Source organism: Alosa pseudoharengus, unplaced genomic scaffold (assembly GCF_046254945.1).
Source record: "Alosa pseudoharengus isolate Yale_2024_CS ecotype anadromous, Long Island Sound unplaced genomic scaffold, YU_APseudo_1.1 YU_APseudo_1.1_scf_16, whole genome shotgun sequence".
Classification (NCBI taxonomy): Eukaryota; Metazoa; Chordata; class Actinopteri; order Clupeiformes; family Clupeidae; genus Alosa; species Alosa pseudoharengus.
In genome coordinates, this window is record NW_027468630.1 from 11,635,581 (window position 1) to 11,652,571 (window position 16,991).

The following is a 16,991-nucleotide window of genomic DNA, read 5'->3' on the forward strand; positions in this document are numbered from 1 at the left end:
AAGTAACGTGTTGAGTCGTGTTGAGATGGATCCGTTTGGACGCAAATATTCTTGATGCAGTTTCAGGGAAGACGGAGGAAAAAAAGATCGGTTTCGTAAGTGTGGACTAGCCCTAAGACTCATCAAGGTTCTCTCATCAAAGTTCACTCTACAAGATCAATGCCTGGAAGTACGTCCCATGTGCTTTCGTGACTGCTTTTTATTGGAATAAAGATTGAAGCTGCATCAAAGTCCTTTTAGTCAAGTCCCTCCACTCTGCGGCCATATTGCAACGCTTTTTGGGCACTCATCGGGCATCCGATTCGGCAGAAATGCGCGTGCACAAGGCTTCACGACACCAATCTTGCTCCAGCGGAGAGTTTACAACACATGATTGGCACAATGTCTTCACAACACACCATATGATTGGCTCAATGTATTCACATCACATCACACCACATGATTGGCTCAATGTATTCACATGTCGACGTTTTGCCGTGGAAGAGGTGGGATATATGGGCGGTGGTAGTGTAGTGGTTAAGGAGCTGGGCTAGCATGCAGTAGCCTGAAAGTTGTCGATTCAATTCCTGGCTTCCACCGTTGTGCCCTTGAGCAAGGCACTTAACCGCAAGTTGCTCCGGGGACAATGTGATCGATCCCTTGTAATATAGCTGACATATGTAAGTCACTTTGGTCAAGAAGTGTCTGCTAAATGAAATGTAATGAAATGTAATGTGTAGACAACGGCCATATTGGCGTTACAAACTAACCCCATGCATTTCTCTGGAGGATTGTTTGAGTGCTTTGTCTCCTCATTAGAAAGTCTCTGGCTGCATTAATCGAAGAATCATCCTTTTTCTTATGAACACCTTGTGTTTTTCTTACAATATGAACCCCTTTGTGTAGAAGCATAATTGTGGTCTCAAATGAAAGGCAGTAGCCACCCAGCCAATCAGAAAAGAGTATTTCTTCTTTCCGGGTGATAAAAATTCTTACTACCCGGAGAGAAGAAATACTCTTTTCTGATTGGCTGGTGGGGTGGCTATTGATTCTGAATAACGGGACACCTATGAAGTAGATCTGGTAAAAAAAAGTTGAATCACTGTTCTATATCAATGCTTATAAATTGTAATTATAACAACCATAGTAAGACGACGGTTGAGCCTGGAAGCAGGCTTTGCAACAATGAAATCAACTGTTAACAAGCTAGCTGTCCATGCTATTGCTGTTAAGGCCAAAGAAAGTTGTAGGCTACAACAAACTGAACAAGTCGGCTTCTTTTTAAACAGAACTGCTTGTTTTCTTTGCGTGCTATTAAGGCATGACTATTGCCTATAGTGTCAACTGGGTGATCAGCGGGATAACGGCCTTCGAGGTGTCCTGTTATACGGAAATAATGGACTCCGTCTGGGAGTTATTTGCCTCTCGCCCTCATCCATTAATTCTGTATAACAGGACACCTCGGCGGCCGTTATCCCTTACTTATCACTCAGAGAGAATACTTGTTTCTGATTGGCTGGTGGGGTGGCTATTAGTTCTGAATAACGGGACACCTATGAAGTAGATCTGGTAAAACAAAGTTTGAGAGCGCATCACAATGGGTAATTCAACCAAGCAGTCCAGGGCCCAGTTCCTCTTACGAACGTCTTAAGATTTGCTGACTGTTTTCCGAAACCATCGTAGCTTAAGAGCGTCGTGAAAACACTCGTAGATCTACGAGTGCTCCAGAGTTCTCGTTACCGGCCAAGAGCGTCTTAACAGTACTTCTCACTGAGGTCACCAACAGGACATACAGAGGAATTACAACTTAGAATACATAATCCAACTTACGTTCCCATTCTTTATTGTGTTTACCTGTGATGAATTCGATTTTAGCGTGCAAAATAGCATAGCCTACTTTTAATGGTCATAATAATGTGATGAAAAGCGGACAAAAATGCAATCAAGTTATCTTTGCTAAGTGAGGGCTATATTTTATTAGGCCTATAAGGGTACAAGCAGAGAAAGGAACATGTGGTTTCGTCTAGGCCTACACATTTCCTCACTTTCTTACTCGACTTCTTTCTTATCTTCAAACGTGTTCTTAAGTGACACAGTGAAAAAGTATTGCATGGTGCAACAATCTAATCTTAAATAATTACAATTATTTGTGTCTGTGTGTGGTATATAACCTACTTGGGATGCTTACATGCAGATGTCAAAGTGTTTCTATTTTCGTATTTATGTGAATTAATGTGTAGATCCGAAGTTTGAACGGTAGGCCTATAGCTGTGACGTGCAGTCACCTGACATCACCATCAAATCAGAGGATATTTCAGAACTATTAACGTGGACAGCTCCCCTTAAGAGCATGTTAAGAGCAGTGCACGCGCGTTCACGCTACGAGCATGTTCGGGAAACAGTCGGAAAAACCAAACGAACGATCGTAAGATGAATCGTAGAAAACCCTCTTAAGAGCGTGTCTCCGTCGTTATCGGAAAACTGGGCCCAGTTCTACACATGCATCAATTAACACGTGGGTTGAATATCTAAGTGGGAGAGAGTGAGCATTCAAACCGAGCTCAGTATTTTCAGAAACACCTACAGAAATGAGCCATGAAGCAGTGCACTAAAACCGTCTGCAGGCTGTCAGTGCCTGACAAACGCAAATGATCCTGAACACAAATATTTTCCATCGTAACACCACACGGCTAATCAGTTTTCTCAAGTCACAGAGACACATGCTTCTCCGCTGATAAAGCCGGCAGCCAAGAAACACTCAAAATATCACACCCCTTTGTGTCAGGGCTTATGTCACTCCACCTGAAAAGACTCGGCAGCAGCAGCTTAGCATGGGAGGGATTATCGCCCCATAAAGGTGTGCTGCTACGCTTACAAAGGTGCGCTTACATCACTGTTGCCCCTGCACTGGCAGTTCAATGGCAGGCAGAGGAAGCAATGCAGCACAAATCCAGCCCTTTGTGCTCCCATTTTGTACCACCAATTGACACCAGCACTGGAATTCTCCATTAAAGCGTATTTGGGGGGGGGGGGGGGGGGATGAAAAATGACGGCCTGATGGGTGGCTTGAATCAAGCTTGGAAAACAGGGACAGTTTGTTTTCAAAAGCAAGTTACTGGCTGACTCGGTATTCGTTAAAACTGCTATCAGGATTCCTGTAGCCTGGGTCAAAGTTGCAAAGTGCAGAGTGACTGTTTACATGCATATAAAAACATCCGTGACTCAAATAGAAAATCTCCACAAAATATGAGATTTTTAGAATCTTCTTGTGTTGCTTTTAACAAAAGGGTGCATATTTTGTGCACATACGAGTCTACTTCTTTGTGGAAAAGAAACTTTTGGAAATCAAAGCATTTTCTGACAGAATACTACTCTGAGACTAAGCAATCCTACATTCCTTTTCTGTGAGCCTTCACCTGACACAAAAACAAACTAATACAAAATGCAGGTCAATACACTCAGAGTAATACTGCAATTAACTAAATGACCCTCTTGTAGGAATTCTGCTGCGGTCACACACTGAGTGCCAGCGAAAAGCATCCATCACTAATCTTCCTCTGGCCTCAAATAAATCAGTCCTGCAAATTGCTCTTGTTTCAACTGTGCATCAGCAAAGCAATAGGGAGGACGAAGTCAAATTCACTTAGCTCAAATGAGGATATGGGAGCAGGGTTAAAACTTCTTAAAACTTGAATTTTACATCTTCACACAGACATTTACACCATTACCTGTTACAGTCGACATGGAGCAGGAGGTGGGTAGCACTAATGGACAGGGCAATCTTGTGCCACTGCCCATCGGCCAGTCGGTATGGGAAGGACTCGGTGCGCGGCTTCCCTTTGAAACGGTAGTGGTAGCGAATCTCCTCCCTCACTCCACTGCTTTCCAGCTCAAAGTAGCTGTGGGGGAAGAAAAAAAGTCAGAAATGGGAGTGAGTGATTTCAAAGAATAAAAAGAAACGTATAAGAGAATCCAGAGAATTCCTGTGGTAAAAGATTACAGAGGCTTTTAATGTTCACACATTTGTGCATTGTGTGTGTGTGTGTGTGTGTTTTTGTTGGTGATAATCCTGATCTGTGCAATTGAAATTAAGAGCCAAAGAGAAAATATATTCCAGTGAGCACAAAGGAGCATGGCATTTTATTTTTTCCACCACTCAATCATGCTGCATTGGTGCACCTCAAAACATCCCTCATCCATATTTATGATCGCACTGAAGAACATGACAGCAGAAAAAGAAAAGCCTTAGAAAATAACATTTATCTGTGTCATATTCCTCTATATACAAAGAAGTCACAAACCAAAGGGACTGACCCAAAAAACACTGAAACTGTTTCTCACATAATTACCACAAGTCCATGAGAGATGCTGCTTGGCCAGTAGAGACAACAGAAAAAAGCAGCAATATCAAAGGGCAGCGCACCATGAAGAGCCTTTAGTCTGTTCTGGTAGGCCTATAGCTGCAGAAATACATGCTGTGGACAGGGTCATCAGAGGCACAGTGTCAGGGGAGCCAGCTCAACTGAGCTACAACCACACTACAGAGGCATGTCTCAAGCAGGCATCTACCATCCATCCTATGCGCTCGGCGGCGGCGGCCTCCCTCCGTTTCTTTTCTCTCTCTCTCTCTCTCTCTCTCTCTCTCTCTCTCTCTCTCTCTCTTTTTTCGCTCCTGCTGAGATGGCCAGGAATAGCAGCGCAGCTGTGCCGAGGCTTCCGAATATCAATCTTTTTTTAATCACTCTGGGAGGACAAGGGTGCCACTGCATGCGAAGCCTCAGCCTGCAGAGAGACACATAGCATCAGACGGCTCGCTGAAAAATGGAATTGTAATTTGCCATGACTGCCTTGGTTTAAATGGATGAAGAGGCATCAGGTGAGGACTTCTGGGAACATCAACAAAATGTGTTTTAAGGACAAATTCTAAAAAAAAGTTAAAGGCTTTTCTCCTTTGATTTTTTTCGAATGGAAACAGAAAATTCATCAACGGTCATTTCATGAACTGAGTGATTTATGTATCACAAAAAGCATAATGTCACTTTATCTTATTTTTATTTGACAAAATGATTTAATGTGCCTTTTTCATTCACAATATTATAGCCACATATTCAGATTCTGCTTGTACTCATTAACAAACCCCTAGAGTGACGCTGAGTTGACTAAAGCTTAATTTAAACGTTTCACCAAAACAAATGACCCCTGCTCCTCTTCAACAGTTTCCATGGTAACCAAGGCACACTCCTGTGCTAAGATTACATTCATGCTAAACAATTAACACTACATGTAAATATTAGCAGGGATAGCAGGCAAAGCGTTTGTCATCAGACATTAAATTATACATAATATGTAAAGTACATTAAAGCTAATAACTCTAATTCAAGATCAGAATGGAAACAAGATTACTTCCAAAATTGATTAATTATTCCCAATTTACAGTTGGTAGGCTATTCCATAAAACTCAACTTCAACCACCACACATGGCCATATATCCCAATTACTACTTCAATTACTATTTAGTGTTACAAATTCCAAACACATTCTGGAAACAGTTTCATTATACGTTCTTAGTACCCACATCCTGAAACATCTAAATTCACAGGCTTTACTCTGGTGCGAGACAGCAAAACTAGTTACACCGGGGGAATGAATGTGTCACAGCCTGGAGGGAAAGAATGACACCGACGGCAAACGGAGAACGTGTAGAGCAGAGAGGGCGACAGACATCAGAGAAAAAGCCCCGTGTCTGTCTTTGTAGTCCCCCGCTGCCTGTGAAGTCCTCACACCTCTGCACAGGAGCAGTGAGTGCTGGCTGTGCTTCTGAGGCGGATCATCAGAGGCACCTCTGCCCGTTCCTGGGAGAGCAGAGCAGAGCGGAGCTGCAGAGCTACAAAATGTTGCTGGAGCAGGAAGCACCCTTTGTTCTCCTGAGCCATCAGAGGCCGCCGATGAAAGAGTCCGAGGTCCCCATGCAGCGGAGTGAGCACAAGACTCACACTGTGAAATCTACAGAATAACAATAATAGCAATGCGCCAGAGGGTAGAATGTGTACATTTCACTTTGGACATCTGGCTGTAGTCATAACAGTGGTGTGCTCCACAAGGCCACTGTGATAGGTAGGGGGTGTCTTGCGGTAGCAGCACACGTTGTACAATCGAGCTTTGTGCATGCTTCTTCACCATCCCCACGGCCTTCAAGCTATTCATGAACTTTGTGAACTTTAAACCTCTACGGGCCATAATTCCGTTGGCCTGAGAGGTGCAAAAGTGCAAAGTATCCCCATATGAAGCTGGCAATCACAAATTCCGTACCTGGATAATAATTTAATAACATGCGCTACATCTCAGATACCTGTATGGACAGATCAATGCCTAGCTTGGGCAAAAACATGCAATGCACAGTTCGCTTTTCTCATGGAAGGTAACCTACATCTTTGATGGTTGATGGTAACGATAGTGTGTGTCTGTGCAGTCTGAATCCCAAATACATTGTTATGTACCAGTGTATTATTCACCATATTACCATGTTCCCAAGTCAGCCCAGCACTCAACGTTTCCATCTGCCACTTTCAGCATATATAATGTTAATCTGTCTTGGTAGACTGTGCTCATGCCACAGAATTTCCAGTGCTCTGTGAAGATTGTACCTTAGCTCTTTCCAAAATGAAACAAGGTCACGTAAGTCTGTCGAGATTGATTTGCTGTCTCGTTGGTTGATGAGTTTGGCAGTCTCATGTCTGCTTAAAATAGATAAAAAGGTGACAGGCAGAACTTTAGCATAATTCATAGACAGCTTGTGAAAAGCCAGTGAAAAGGCCTTCACAGCGAATGCCTGACACTTCCTGCAACATTTAAACTGACTATTTTTCTCTACATGCACCAACACAGATACACGCTTACAAACACACTAGTCGGTAGTGATTTCAACGATTTTCTTGATTTCATTCATTAATTAGCGAGATCACTATTCACAAAACATTCAGTTATTTACCCCTTTTCTTTCCAATATCTTAGTGAACAGTGAGGTACCTGTCGATTCAGCTCCATAACCCAATCCATGCTGTTAATCCATTCATTTTATTCCCTGATTGGGACAGGGAAAGTGACTTATTTGTGCGGGGCTAGTTATGCACTGTACAAAAAGAATTGCTTACTGCAATGTTATGTTAATTTAATAATGTTATATATCAATAATACTGAAAGGTATGCTAATTTAAGTTCCAATGTACCGGTATGTTAATGTGTGCTGCATAATTGTATAAAACATACTTGAATTCAAATGTACTAAAGTATCACATTAAATCTGCAAAAATATGTTTCAATTTAAATACAAGGCTTTCAACTGCTTAGACAAGAATGCATTTGATCATTCTAATACCATAATCATATTAACCGGACAGAGGTTAACATAGACTTCCACGTTCAAGCAAGATAATGGGAAAATGCTTTCTACAAACCAGACAGTTCACAGTGAAAACATGCTCATTAATCAGACTAGATGATAACCGATACACTAGGGGTAGGCTATTCTCCATTTGGGAAGGAATGTTGAGTTACTATAATCTAGGGCGAAAATATACTATACTGTGTGAGTATAGTAATTTTTACAGTATACAGCTCTTCACAATGCTAGTAGAACACTCCATTGACTTGAATGAGATTTCCCATGAGTCAAATATGCACCATGTAATGACCGCTGAAGCATATGACCGCTGTTAATGCAACAGGTTTTGTGCTTCTGAATAAAAAAATTTCACATCATTCCACAAGTAGTCCAGTCAATTCTTGCAATGGAACTTAAGTCAAAAGTGAAAGAAGACGGTTGATCAGCTGTGTTCTAAAGAATGTTTGATTCAAGTCCAGCGTGAGTTGCGAACTATTTGTTTCTCAACAAAAGCCACGACAAAACAGTAACAAATAAATGTAAAGAGACATCATGTGGAGTTTATCTTTTTGTTTTGGCAAGTAGCCGTATAATAAGCAGGATAATGTATAGAACGCCGGTCATTATCGGGAAAATAATTCCCTTCAGGGCGAAGCAAGACCCCTCCGAGACACATCCAGTTCGCCCTGTCGGGACTTAATTTTTCCGATAATAATCGGCATTCTATACATCATCCCTTATGTATATGTAAGATTATGATAGTGTATATGTAAGATTATAATAGTGTGTATATGAGATTATGATAATGTATATGTGAGATTATGATAGTGTGTACTGTATATGAGATTATGATAGTGTATATGTAAGATTATGATAGTGTGTATATGAGATTATGATAGTGTGTATATGAGATTATGATAGTGTATATATAAGATTATGATAGTGTGTATATGCGATTATTATAGTGTATAAGATTATGATAGTGTATATGTAAGATTATGATAGTGTGTATATGCGATTATGATAGTGTATAAGATTATGATAGTGTATATGTAAGATTATGATAGTGTGTATATGAGATTATGATAGTGTGTATGTGAGATTATGATAGTGTGTATATGATATTATGATAGTATGATGTTATGATAGTGTGTGTATGACCAAGTATTAATTATTTCCTCAGCGGCCCCTCATAAAGATGCGTTACTATTCTTTTCATCCAGTTTCACAAAAGGTCTCAAATTTGACTGTAAACACTGGATACAATAACAAAGGAGCTGGTAGAGCTTCCAGGATTTGTACAACAACCACCATCACAACACTCAGCAAAATAGGGGGCTGTAATTGACCATGTGAGAACAATATTATACATTTAGGAGGATATACATACCATGTTTAAAAACACTCTCAATGAGCAGTGATCTGCCTGCCTAGACCGCCAAATTAATTTGCTCTGAAGATTGCTGACTGCTAAACATTTAACTTGGCATCGTGTTTGTGAACTCTAACTGACTCTGTTTATGTCTCTAAATCCTAGAAAAAAGATGCCAAACATCAGCATGCTTTCATTTTTCCACTGTTAGATTACTCTGAGCACCAAGCTACACTGAGATGAGAACAAAAGCCAGTCACTCATTAATAATAACTGCTCTACTCTCTCTACAGCAGAGAAACAACAGCCAGAGCCTCGATCAGTCTATGGGAAAGGCTGTGGCCCATTACAAACATTAATCATAGAAAACACTTTTCTTTTTGTTTTAACAAGACATTGGTGATGTAATGCTACCTGTGCTCCGACTCGTGGATGGAGAAGAGGACTCCTGATGTAGAGGACTTCTGCTGTATGGTGGCCAGGAAGGTGAACTCTGTTTTACTCCTAAAGAGCTCCAGCACCTTGTCTGTGAGGTGCACTGGTGCGTGAACTGCTCTCCCAGCATCTGGAAAAAAAAAGAAAAAGACAAAATCAAACAATGGCAGCATCCAAAAGCAATATCAACCAGGCTAGCCAGTGGCAGATGTTAGGTTGTTTAGGTTTACATATGGTACTGTATGGGTGTTCTTCATCCTATGGGCAGAGACTTTCTAATGTAGAGACACAGCACTCAAAAAATACTCCATAGAAATGCATGGGGCTAGTTTGTCACGCCAATATGGCCGTTGTCCACACATATCCCACCCCTTCCTCGGCAAAACGTCGACATGTGAATACATTGAGCCAATCATGTGGTGTGATGTGAATACATTGAGCCAATCATATGGTGTGTTGTGAAGACATCGTGCCAATCATGTGTTGTGATCTCGCCGCTGGAGCAAGATTGGAATCGTGAAGCCTTGCGCACGCGCAGTTCGACCCAAAGACTGTGCCCGATGAGTGCCCATAAAACATTGGTATATGGCCGCCGAGTGGAGGGACTTGTCTAAAAGGACTTTGCTATGGGTACTTTCACAATCAGGGTAAGCACTTAACAACATCCATGTATATGTATTATCACTGTTATGACTGGACTTACTGTAGCAGCACCTTGACAATTGGTGAAAAAGTGCAAAAATGTATTTTAGATGTCCACTTCAAAACACCTTTAGCATTGGAAATATGCAAATCTAATAATTGTCAATGACCAATTGCCATGAATAATTTTTTCATCCTTGAACAAATGCAGATGAAACAAACAACAAAAAAAAACATAAATAATGATATTTCAAGAGGGTTTTATTTTAAGGCTTACCCTGATTGTGAAACTACCCATAGGATGAAGAAGCTGTTAAAATGGCAAAATGGCACTGTTGTGTTGAGCCCTGAGAGTGTAAAAGTATGTCTAGAAATCCCATGCTGGCAGCCAGGCTGGCCTTTTCCAAACGCCTGGTTTCCCCAGGAGCTTAATTGGCAGTGGACCTCTGGGTCAGACACGACTGCATGAAGTCATTATTTCTCCTATTCTCAGCTGTGTGCATTCCATGGCTTCATTGAAACACAGAGGAAATGTGTTCAACCCTGAATGAGAGGTATTTCATACAAACATCCTGCCTCAAAAGACAACCCAGCAATACCTGGCCTTCATGACATTTCTTCATTAATGTGATACAGAACATTAGGCTAAAATATAAACAGTGTTGTTTTAGAAAACACCAAGCTTGACACACCACAGAAGAACAGCCTAGATAGATAGATAGATAGATACTTTATTGATCCCCAGGGGAAATTCAAGTGCTGTGAAGGCTGTGTGTGTGTGTGTGTGCGTTTGTCAGTCTTTCTCTCTCTCTCTCTCTCTCTCTCTCTCTCTCTCTCTCTCTTTCTGTGTGTGTGTGTGTGTGTGTTCATTTGTGTGTTGCTGCAAACAAGTACAAACTGTACCCCCATGCAGTCTTCAAATATGCACTGTTGTGTAACAGGCAGTCTACTGAGAAAGGACAGAAATCCATCTGTGTTTCTGTCACCGAGCTCTTAATTCTCCCCAGGGTAACACACTTGGCTGTGACTGACCCTCACACAGACACACACACACATACACACACAAACACACACACGCACACACTCAAATCTATATTTCAGCGACAGCCATTGCAAAAAAAATCCCTGATGATGGCATCACTGATGGGGTCAGCATCAATCCAGTCTGCGTTAGTCACAGTGTTTCCAGCCGCATGCCATGGCTAAGCTGCCGCAAACTCTAAAAGGGCTGTGGGATGGAGAAGTTGTCTACCCACTCCAAAGCGTGGAGAATCTCTGAGCAGCTTAGACAGCCAGAATGATCTGACATCTAAGTTACCAGGGCCAACCCCCACCAAGCACGAAGACACACAGCCAGCAGACGGCACAAGCTATTAGCTTCCAGGTTTGCCACTCCTGGAGGTGTTTGTGTGTGTGTGTGTGTGTGTGTGTGTGTGTGTGTGTGTGTTTGTGTGTGTGTGTGTGTGTGTGTGTGTGTGTGTGTGTGTGTGTGTGTATGTGTTTACCATCCAGTGACAACAGCTTGAGTCTTTCGACATTTGCCACAGGTTACACGAGAACTGCAGTTACTACCTGACTAGAGCTGCATAAAATCAGTCAGGGAACAAGAATTTATGTAAGTGTCATCTCATAGTCAATGGGCGTCGGAAAAAAAAAATTACCTCCTTCAAAACCAGCAACCGCATAACTATAGATTTTATTTGTGTCCCTTTCTCTTGCTCCGGAAAGCCCCTTGAGTGTAAATCAGTCATTCAATTGACAGCAGATGCTGCATTATACAGCATGTACACGGACCTGCGGGGGAGTGAGCTATATATCTATTCACAACCTGAATCTGAGCTCAGCCAGGACCGGCTTAAAGACCATAGAACAGGCCTTGTGGTGAAATGCTAGCGTTTGTTCAAGCTTTTTTTCCGACTTGTCATCATTTCCGAGAACATTTACAGAAGCACAGATTCTTTTTTTTTCTGAACATTAATTGAGGTGTATGAATGCTGCTGTCAGTAGGCAAATGGAGGAAGTGAAAGGAGAGGTCAGACATGCATTTCTCTCTTTGTTTTCGACGGCTACCATTCATCCACTGAATACTAACTCAGTTCCAGTGGTTTTATGCTTCAGTTTCTGTCGATGTGAGAGTGATTTGGCAGGGAAAAAAGCCTCTTGTTCATCAAACTAAGTAGTCTCTTCACAACTGACTGATCAAAGAAAGGCTTTACCTTGAATTTAGCTGAAGTCTGAAGTAGAAAAACAATATTTTGTCTGGCAAGATTCTACTTAAGTTAAAACAAACCTATATCAATCAACCACAGCTAATATCAATTCAGTAATTACAAGCAAAATCAATAATGGATGGCCATGATCAGGCAATTTTTAAGCTTACGAGTAGATTTATAAATGGAATTGCATTTGCCTATATTGACTTGCGTTAGTGTATAGTTAGAGTAAGTAGCTCTTATGTGCAGCCTTTACAAGAGAAAAACTAGTATTTTGTCTTGAAGCTGTGCTTACCATAAACATCCATATTATGTTGTTTTATCATAATACTTCATCCTTCACCAGCAACTGAAGTGTAGCCTACTAGATGACACAAAATGACTGGAAAAACAGCATATATCATACAGTGTATGTTTGGAAAACAGCTTATGTCATAGATGAAAATGTAAGTATAAACATATCTTTTTGGATCTTTTTTGAATGAATTTGCCCAAGGAAGCCAAACAAAGCTCAGTGGTAAACTGAAACATGGCGGTTTGGACGTATTTCAATTTCTATACTCATAAGCAGATGGTCAGGTAATGTTCACAAAGACATTTCACTTGTACTCAGGTCTATCACAGAGTAGCTCAACTGCCACAAATAAAGTGTTGTGTGGAGAAAAAGAACTTAGTCATCACAATTACCCAGAGATGGTAAAAGTACACACTTTCCATACTCAAGTAGAAGTGCAGATACCTCTGTAAAAAAGACTAACTATAAGTAGTGATTCAACTTATTTACTTAAGTAAAAGTAACAAAGTACAGACTCTGAAATGTACTTAAAGTATAAAAGTAAAAAGTACTCTAGCCTTTTTGAAGGACCTTTTTTACCAGTTGTTTCTGTTGAAAGAAGCAGACTGTAGCCTACAATGGTATAGTATAATAGTTCCGGTCCTTGATTGTGATTGGCTGAATCGCTTTCGATGCTGTAAAATCCAGCACAAACATACACCTTGACCGCATTTCGTTCTATATTACTGCGCTACCATAACTTGATACAAAAGTTTAAGTAGCTGTGTCTCGACGTTGCTTGGCAACCATTCAGATAGAGGAAATATATTTCTTGGCGGAAGAATGATTATCTAGGAATAACTCCTTATATTTTTAGTTGCTGTGCCTTTACTTTATGAAACTTTGCCAGGCATTTATAGTAACAGTTTTAGAAAAGCAATAAGCCACTCGAGTCCGTAGGTTACGCTGATTCTACAACAGCTAGCGCCGCTAGCGCGTCGTGCCTAACAACGCCCCTTAGCTGTTGTAGAATCAGTGTAACCTACGGCCTCTCGGGGCTTATTGCATAATTAACAACTGAAACTCCTTACCAACTATTTCATTTCTCAAACAAACAAAGAATATGGTGTTTGGATGTCTGTAAATATTCTGATAAAGCACTGAATTTGACGAATACGTTTTCCATATCATATAACCATTGTTTTGCTGCTGCCTCATAGGTGGCACCCCTACTGTTGCAAAGTCAATCCCCTTAATTTAAGCTGAAATCAGCCTTGATGTTGGGAATGCACCCAATGACATCAAATAAAAATAATTGATAGCTCGCCTCAAATGCATTAACACAAAAGACTTTTGAAGAGAGTTTTGAAAATGTAAGGAGTAGAAAGTATAGATATTTCTGTCAAAACGTAGGGGAGTAAAGTAAAAATTTGTTTGAAAAATAAATACTCCAGTAAAGTAAAGATACCTGCTACTCTTATTATTTGGAGTTATTGGAGTTCCTTTACTTTTGTTATTTTATTATCATTATATTCACATACCGGTACAAATTCATACTGTTGTTGTTCACACTGTCAAACATGATTGCACTATATGTGAATCATTTGTTTTTTAGATTATCTATATTGTCTGGATATTTTCTACACATTGTCGGTTCATTGTCTGTTAACATGTACAGTACATTTTCCTTACCAGAACCACCAATGATTAGTCAATTTCTCTGTGTGTGTCAATACATGGTACTTGGCCAATAATGGATTCTGAATCTAAAATGGATTTATGTTATAATCGAGTATATAATTGCTCAACCGCCATTCAAGCTGAGCCAAGTCACACTGAAGTGGGTGTGTGAAGTGAGTGTGTGCTGTGTACTGTGCTGCACTCTACTCTAACCACTACAGTATGTACTCGGACCAGTAGCTCACAATGAAAATAGAACACTGTGACGTACTCAGTCATGTGGATAGCCCCACAATACATATCACAACAATAGTTTAACTGAGCCTGAACAATGACACAAACCAAACACACACACACACAGACATAGACAGACACACACACACACACACTCAGCTGAGAGCTCACAATGATGTCACCCATAGAGCGCTGCGGCCTTCGCTTCCTTGCTCAACCGCCATTCAAGCTGAGCCAAGTCACACTGAAGTGGGTGTGTGAAGTGAGTGTGTCTGTGCTGCACTCTACTCTAACCACTACAGTATGTACTCGGACCAGTAGCTCACAATGACTTACATGTGCTGTGAGGTTGGAACATGAATATAGATCTCGTTACATAAATGATTCAAATTACATAGAAAGATTTCAAAAGCAAGGTATGTTATGCTTTAAATAGCTTAGGTCGTAGCTTGTGCTGCATTCTCAGTGTGAAGCGCCACCAGTTTTACAGCATTTCACCCAAGAGGGTTTGATTTCTCCCTATCTTCCATCAAGTCCACTGCAATATTAACCAGGGTATGATACAGTGGCACTTGCCATAACAACCCTTGCTTTAAAAGGACCTGGAGATCCCTCTGTCCACAGAACACTACCAATCAATAGTGCTACAGACGAGAGCCGTGTCTATTTTTTTTTCCACCGTGAAGACTTCGTGCTCAAACTGAATCATGAATCAAACATTGGCTGGACACAAAAGGGCAAATATTTAAGTCTCAGTGGTCCAAGCTCTGCACAGGCATTATACCCTACTGACTAAACATGTTCATGCTATCAGCATAAAACATACACAAGTGTTGTATACACCTAGTCAAACCGTTCACCTTCCTGATAATATTCTCAACGGATGGATCCAATCCATATAAAACAAGCTTGGTTGAAAATATGGGTCAATACCATGACGTGCTTGTGTTTGTGTCATCGGGTAGGCCAACAGTATTGGCAACAGATAGAAAATGTATGGAAACTCAAATGTGTTTTAAGCCTATTTGTTAGCGGATTGCTCTCTGTACCTCACAGTTCTGGGACTATATTTTCAGAGCAGCTCAGCACACAGACACCTTCCTCTTTGACATGCTGAACAACATGCTATTTATTACTGTAGAGATTAATTTGGTATCCTTTGTGCTTGGATATAAATGTAAGGTCTGTTTGCCATGCAAATTTCCCTGGCCGGTCAGGTCATCCTGTGAGGTCAGCGGTGACCAGCACCAAGATTAGGTTTAAAATTCAATATTCATAGCCAAGCCAATCACATTTACATTTTGCTTCGGTGTGCTCAACTACCCCTAGCCATAAAAACAGTTAATGACAAAAATCCGGAAGGGCATAAGAAAAATACACTGCACAAAAAAAATTACATACACTCAGAACAAGACAGTAGGGACACTGTTCATCATGCATATGCAAATGCAAAACAACAGACATAACAGCATAAAAATAAGGCGACGGTTGCAGAACACTGAGCACAGTCTGGAGGGGTTTTATTATATGCTGATGAAAGTTACATCAGCTGTTCACTTTTCTGGATACTCTTACAAAGGCCCTGTTCAGAAAATTCAGCTTCTCACTCTCACACATATAGCTGCTTTCTTGCAGGCAGAGGGGTTAGTGGGAGGGTGTTGAGAGCATGCGCAATCTGCACGAGTATTCCTTCGTGCCAATTGGAGGCTTCTCAGATGTAAGAGGAGAGACTCAGCAAAAGATTTTTTGAGTGTAGCACCATTCTCTCCAAGAGGTGCCTCTGTCTAGCTCTAGGGTTGCCTTGTTGTTGAGGCTCCATTAACAGGCCTGAAGAACCATTTCACACTGACACTGCAAACCAAAGAGCAGTCACACTTAAGACTTTAGACAAGACTTTTTAAACCAAGTCAAGTCAAGTCAGTTTTATTTTTAAAGTGCATTTAACATGCACAGAGTGCAACCCAAAGCGCTCCACAAACAAGACACATAACAACAAGACAAAAGATGCCGGATGGAGCGGCGTAGTCGCCAGCGTGCCCATGACATCAAGACATGACAAATACATTGAAAAAAATAACGAATACAAAAAATGCCGGACGGAGCGGCGTAGTCACCAGCGTACCCGTGACACCAAGACATACAAGACAGACAGCAAAACAAATAAACAAATAAAACTTTTTTTAAAAAAAGAAAAAAATATATATTTAAAAATGGGGAAAAGTGATGTTAAAATTAGTCCAATTTCCAAACCAGCTGAAAATGTCCAAGGGCAATGATTACCCGTAAAAACTGTGCTGTGTCAGAGCTGTGTCTTAACAACCGATGCAACGGCAACAAAGTTCTTTAGCAACTGACCAACCCGGTGAATTCACTGGCAGTGGAGATAAAGTTAACGTTAGGCCTTGTAGACTGCAGTCTAGAGATCACTGGAAGCACAGTCTGAAGTAGTGGGCGATCGTGTAGATCTGCAATTCGGTGGACTTTTAACAGCGACCATTTGCTGCTCCGTGAGATTGCAGCTCTTCACCGTTAACATTAGTCTGCAGTTGGCAAGGCAGCTCGCAGGTCAGCAACAGCTCAGTGGCCACGGCAGATCTTTCGCAGAGTAGCCTAGGTCCAGCTGTCCCGAGAGATCCCCTCGATCAGACAGTGAAGTGCAGCACCGCTCACGGATGGATGGAAGGATGTCAGAGGCCCAGTTAGTCTGCAGTTGGCATGGCAGCTCGCAGGTCAGCAACAGCTCAGCGGCCATGGCAGATCTTTCGCAGAGTAGCCTAGGTC

General features: G+C 41.2%; 1 protein-coding gene across 1 annotated transcript in view; it reads right to left on the reverse strand.

Annotated features, from left to right (window-relative positions):
* The window catches only part of LOC143125501 (protein kinase C-binding protein NELL1-like), a 171,274-nt gene that overhangs the window by 141,049 nt on the left and 13,234 nt on the right, over positions 1–16,991 (reverse strand). Inside the window, exons 3-4 of the mRNA XM_076287007.1 lie at positions 9,147–9,297; positions 3,708–3,878 (exon numbers count right to left, since the gene is read on the reverse strand). Of these exons, the coding sequence (XP_076143122.1) occupies positions 3,708–3,878; positions 9,147–9,297 (322 nt within the window). The remainder of the gene's footprint in view (positions 1–3,707; positions 3,879–9,146; positions 9,298–16,991) is intronic.